Here is a 6,388-nt window from a genome sequence, read left to right as displayed (position 1 = left end):
CTGTGTTTAAGTACGGTGACAACGGGTCAGGAACACAAGCCGTTCTGATCGCTGTTCTTCACGACAAGTACACACCCATCCCCAAAGAATGGAACACGAGTGAGTATACCCATAATATACACGGTGGAGACACGTTACGCCCAATATACGCACCCAGACGTTTGTTACGCCCGATTTTGTACCCAGAGGGCGAAAGCAATGTGAAGGTATACTGGCTAGAATTTTATTACAGAAAAGAATCAGAAGCGTATTAAAAACAGATTAGTTCAGTTATGGTTGTGAATGTTTTCTGCACTAAGCAGTGTTTTTTGTTTGAAATTTAGGCGTGTTATTTAAGCACAAACACTCAAGAAAACTTGATTTCAACGGAAATGTGACTACGTTAGAGAGAAAAATGGTAAAAACACTACAGAAACGCAGTTCATTGGATTAATATCCACAACAACTGATTTTTTTTACTCTCTTTAACTTCATGGGAAAAGGGCATAATGACCAGGGGTGCGTTGCATAGGCAGAGCGCCACAGAACGTTTGCGAATGTTTTCTATGCAACGCATAGTTTTGTTGTGGCCCTCGCGAGCGTTAGCAAGCGCTCGGTACTGAAGCGTAACAATTGCGAACGCTCGCCGAGAATGGTCTAGGAAACGGGGGTTTGCGGGGAGCATTCTGGAGCGTTCTGTAACGTACCTGAGAGGTGGCACGCCAAAAACTATTGCACTGTTCTGAGCTTTCCGGTTGACTCTCTCTCTCTCTCTCTCTTTCTTCCTTTCTTTCTCTCCCTTTCTTTCTCTTTCTCTCACTCACACACACACACACACACACACACACACACACACACACACACACACACACACAAACACACACACCCACACACTCGCGCGCACGCAAACACACATAAATACATGTGTGTATTTGCGTGTGTGTGTGCGTGTGTGTGTGTGTGTGTGTGTGTGTGTGTGTGTGTGTGTTTTATGTGTGTGGTGTGTGTGTGTGTGTGAGTGTGTGTGTGTGTGTGTGTGTGTATATAAGGTTGTGCGTGTGTGTATGTGTGTGTGTATGTGTGTGTGTGTGTGTGAGTGTGTGTGCGCGCGCGTGTGTGTGTGTGTGTGTGTGTGTGTGCGTCTGGATGTGTCAGTGTGTGTGTATGTGTCTGGGTGTATGTAAGTGCATGTTTGTGTGTGTGTGTGCGCGCGCGTGTCGCTGCCCTACACGCCACCAGGCGTGAAAGGCAGTAAGTAAGTGCGCGCGCGTGTGTGTGTTTGTCCGTGTGTGCGTTAGTATGTATGTGTGTGTGTGTGTGTTGAGGGTGGTGTGTGTGTGTATGTGTTTGTGGTTGGGCATGTGTGTGTGTATATATATGTGTGTGCATACATGTGTGTATCTGTGTGTGTCTCTGTGTGTATTTGTATGCGCGCGCACGCGCGTGTGATTGTGCGAGTATGTATGTGTGTGTGTGCGTGTGTGTAGTAAGTGGGTGTGTTCGTGTGCGTGTATGTGTGCGTGTGTGTTTGTGTGTGTGTGTGTGTGTGTGTACGTGTGTGCTGTGTGTGTGTGTGTGTGCATGTGTGTATGTGCGCGTTAGTGTATGTGTGGGTGTCTGTGTGTTTGTGCTTGTTTATGTGTGTTTGTGTATATATGTATGTGTGTGTGTGTGTGTGTGTGTGTGTGTGTGTGCACGTGTGTGTGCGTGTATGCTAATGTGTGTGAGTGAGGGCGCGCGTGTGCATGTGTGGGTGTGTGTGTGTATACATGTGTGTGTGTGTATGTGTGTTTGTGTGTGTGCACGTGTGCATAGTGCTTTTAGTTATGCGCTATAGAAATCTCCTTAATAAATAAATGCATGTGTGTGTGTGTGTGTCTGTGTGTGTGTACGTGTGTGTGTGTGTATATGTGTGTGTGATTGTGTGTGTGTGTGTGTTTGTGCGTGTATGTGTGTGCATGTATGTGTGTGCATGCTAATGTGTGTGAGTGAGTGCGCGCGTGTGCATGTGTGTGTGTGAATACGTGTGTATGTGTGTGTGTTTGTTTGTGTGTGTGTGTGTGCGTGTGTGTGTGTGTATACGCGCGCGTGTGTGCGGAAGGGCGAGGGGGGCGACAGAGAGACAGATAGAGAGATCGAGAAAGAGAAAGAAAGGGAGAAAGAGAAAGAAAGGGAGGAAGAGACAGACAGACGAACAGAGAGAGAAAGAGAGAGAGAGAGAGAGAGAGAGAGAGAGAGAGAGAGAGAGAGAGAGAGAGAGAGAGAGAGAGAGAGAGAGAGAGAGAGCCCGCGCACACGGGCTTTTTACTCCTAAACATTCACCTTTATTGAATGAAATGAAGACCACAACGCTTTTCCACGGACTCGACAAGAAATCTAACTGTCAAATCTGACCACCAAAAAAAAGAAAAGGAAAGGCCCTGCTTCTCCACGTGGGGTACGAAACTCAAACACACACACACACACAGATATCCTGAGGGCCAGGGGGGCGAGAGAGAGACAGATAGAGAGATCGAGAAAGAGAAATAAAGGGAGGAAGAGACAGACAGACGAACAGAGAGAGAAAGAGAGAGAGAAAGAGAAAGAGAGAGAGAAAGAGAGAGAGAGAGACAGAGAGAGAGAGAGAGAAAGAGAGACAGGTAGAGAGATCGAGAAAGAAAAAGAAAGGGAGGGAGAGACAGACAGACGAACAGAGAGAGAAAGAGAAAGACAGAGACACGGAGAGAGAGAGAGAGAGAGAGAGAGAGAGAGAGAGAGAGAGAGAGAGAGAGAGAGAGAGAGAGAGAGAGAGAGAGAGCCCGCGCACACGGGCTTTTTACTCCTAAACATTCACCTTTATTGAATGAAATGAAGACTACAACGCTTTTCCACGGACTCGACAAGAAATCTAACTGTCAAATCTGACCACCAAAAAAAAGAAAAGAAAAGGCCCTGCTTCTCCACGTGGGGTACGAAACTCAAACACACACACACACAGATATCCTGAGGGCCACTGCATACCGTCACCCCTAAAATGTACTCATGGACTGAGCTGTAAGCGATTGGACTCGTCTACTTTTGTCAGTGCGGGTAGGGAGGGCTGTTCCAAGTACAAAGCGACTGTTCGGATGATCGCCCCCAATATACATGCATTGACTCGGCTGTCAGCGAAGAGATGGGTCCATTTACTTGAAAATAGGTAGAGAGGGTAGAATTGAGTTCGCCGCGAACAGTTCGCCGCGAACATAGCGTTTCCTACAACATGAAAACTGCTTGTCTCTTCGCGAACAGATCGAAACGCTCTATGCAACGCACCTCAGATGTATCGTGAAGAAGTACGAGAACAAAATAAAAGGGTACCTATGTGCTTTGCGTTTCGCGCCCCAGACTTTTCCATGTTCTGTCTGTTACGGGCCCTAGTCTTCCCCTGTCACGGGCCCCATGCATTAAAACTTTTCTCTAACTTTCATGCATTTTATTGCTTTATCTGAAACCAAATGTGCTCGTTTTACGTGATGGTAATCGGAGGTTTGCATTTTAGTCAAGTAACTCGGGCTTGTTCTTTCTTTGTAACAGTTTAACACAGTCATAGATTTCAGATGCTACTATTGGTACTTTGATCATAAGCTCTTTGAATATGTCATCAACCACGCTGTTAATGCCCATAGTGACAACGAACCTACAATACGGGTTCTCACACTAAATTCACAGACTAGGAAAAGATCATACGTACAGACAGATTTTTATAGGAATCCCATGAATTCTTCAAAAGCAAAAGTAAAACTATCATCGGGAAAAAAAGAAGAAAAAAAATCGAAATCGTGTTTGATGCAAACAAAATAAAATTTCAAGCAATTTCAAGTGAAGAAGTAGGTGTGTGTGTGTGTGTGTTTGTGTGTGTTTGTGTGTGTGTGTGTGTGTGTGTGTGTGTGTGTGTGTGTGTGTGTGTGTGTGTGTGTGTGCGTGTGTGAGAGGTGGTACAAATTAAAGGAGATCTTGGTCAGAGCAAATGAATTGTTCTACATTGCCAATACAATCATTGCTCAATCAGCAGCCTAGTTACAAATTGGAAGAATAGAAACAGACATTTCTACAAAGCAAAACAAAATAATACACACAAAACGCTCGTAAGGCTCCAATTAAAAACGAAAATCATTGCTTAATCAGCATCTTATAGTTGCACATTAGAAGTGTCGAAACAATCTTTTCTACAGAATGAAAAAAATAGAAAGCTCGAGCCGTAAGGCTCTTATCAAAAAACAACAATTTCGTAAATTTAAGTGTAGTGGTCCACACCCGAGTAGACGTAAGGGGGGGGGGGGGGGGGGGGGGGGGGGAGGGGGGAAGAAGAAAAAATGAAGTAAAGGATGAGAGTAGCGTGGCCATTTCATTGCTTGTTACATATTCTCGTATTCTCGTATTCGTATTCTCTCAGGTAATTTAGAGCGCTTACTTACTTACCTTTGCTACTCAGATCTGCAATCTATTGGTGAATTCGCTGGTGGCATCTGTGCTATCCTCTTTATATATCCCTACTCTGTTCACATCCATTCTCATCACTGAGGTGCAGTTGATGCTGCTTCAGGTTAATGTTCAGACACGGGTGGTGGTCAATAATGTTAAACTGTCATCATGAACACAGGCTTGTGGCGACTTCCAACAGTAGATAACTAGTGACTTCGAGACTTACAAGCGCTACAATCTTGCCTAGACTGAACCTGTCAAAACGATACATATACATACGTTAGTGTCGCCTGGCTAGGGTGAAGTAAGTTATGCAACATGTTCACTCGTTTATTACCACAACATACGACAGACTTTGTAACGAATATGCTGTCCTATGTAAACCCTGCCCTACCAATCTGTGTTCGCTTACTCTAGCTTGTACACGGTCAGGATATCGCCTCTACAACTGTTCAACTTTTAGTGACGAACACCTTCATGTTTTGTCTCTTGAAGTCAGGAAAGCTCACACGTGTACACCCACGTCCAAGCTGATCCACTGTTCAATTGCCTACTAACACCTTCATATTTCTGTCTCTTGCAGTCAGTAAAGCTCACATTTTCACGCCCAAGACTTAGCCTACCCCGAACTTATCGACTGTTCAATGACTGACCAACCCCTTTACTTTTCTGTGTCTTGCAGTCAGTGGAAGTCACACGTCCACTCCCAAGGCCAAGCTGGTCCACTGGAACGGGTTAGCCAAGCCGTGGCTGTATCCAGGCCTCTTCGTCACGGACTGGCTCCAGTACTACGTGCCTGACCCACATGGGCGCTACCGGCCCAGGAACGTCTGGCACGAGAAGAAAGCTGCCAAAAAGATGTGATCTGGTGTCCATGGTGACTGCCGCGATGTCCTTAGTAACTGCAATGGTTTCCTTAGAAAATGAAGTGATGTTCTTGGTGACTGTAGTTATGTTCTTGGTGACTGCGGTGATGTTCTTGGTGACTGCAGTGATGTTCATGGTGACTGCGGTGATGTTGTTGGTGACTGTAGTGATGTTGTTGGTGACTGCGGTGATGTCCTCAGTAACTGCAGTGATGTCATATCAAAACGGTTTCTTCATTGGCGTTTCTTTCGAGAGTGCCTACGTGACAATTCGCCCAAAAAAGTTAAAATAAAATTAGGTCGGTAGAACTCCGTGCATTGCACGCCAAGCGGGGTAAGCGAAGGTCGAACTGACCTAATTCACATAACGACTGCCGTGAGTACTGTATCTCACAAAATAGACGTTTCCTAGTTAGTTCAAGTTTGTCACATGTCCGCATAGCTCAGTGGATAGGACTGCGGCGCTGTTTTTGAAGTCGATGGTTCGAGCCCCGTCAATGCCATTTTTTTTAGTGTATTTTTATGAATCATGCGCGCTTTTTCTGTTCAGTTAATTCAACAGAGTATACCTTTCTTTCTTTTTTTTTTTGGGGGGGGGGGGGGCAATCTTTATTTTTTTTTAGTGCTCATTAATACAAATAAATCGCAATTCAAGACTCAAATACTATAACATTTTAATGTCCTTATAAAAACGATAATAAATGCCTTGTACTAGTGCCGTGCGGTATAAAAAAAATGTAATTCACATTGGTTCTGAATTGCATAATCATCAAGACTTTTTTGAAAAATCACTCACTGAAACAGACGCAGCACGCGCGCCTGCCGCTTAAATACACACACACACACACACACACACACACACACACATACATACATACAACACACACACACACACACACACACACACACACAAACACACACACACACACACATACATACATACACAGAGGCACCACTGTTTCTGCAGTTTTTAAATACTATGCAACACATGTAACCCAAAGAAAACATGTTTCCGTATCCCTTCTTTTATTAAAACACAGCTTCGGCCCTTGATCATATGAAAACGAGTGTCTACCAAATTCTTCCCCGTGCATATCAAA

General features: G+C 44.6%; 1 protein-coding gene across 1 annotated transcript in view; it reads left to right on the top strand.

Annotated features, from left to right (window-relative positions):
• LOC138978557 (glycosyltransferase 8 domain-containing protein 1-like) overlaps nt 1-6,088 on the top strand; it is a 62,661-nt gene extending 56,573 nt beyond the window's left edge. Inside the window, exons 8-9 of the mRNA XM_070351300.1 lie at nt 1-99; nt 5,105-6,088. The exon at nt 1-99 is cut by the window's left edge and continues 5 nt beyond it. Coding sequence (XP_070207401.1) covers nt 1-99; nt 5,105-5,286 — 281 coding nt within the window. The 3' untranslated portion in view covers nt 5,287-6,088. The remainder of the gene's footprint in view (nt 100-5,104) is intronic.
• The last annotated feature ends 300 nt before the right edge of the window (nt 6,089-6,388 follow it).

Source organism: Littorina saxatilis, linkage group LG10 (assembly GCF_037325665.1).
Source record: "Littorina saxatilis isolate snail1 linkage group LG10, US_GU_Lsax_2.0, whole genome shotgun sequence".
In the NCBI taxonomy this organism is placed as follows: domain Eukaryota; kingdom Metazoa; phylum Mollusca; class Gastropoda; order Littorinimorpha; family Littorinidae; genus Littorina; species Littorina saxatilis.
Note: the sequence above shows the minus strand (reverse complement) of the source record. Positions and strands in the feature narration are given on the sequence as shown.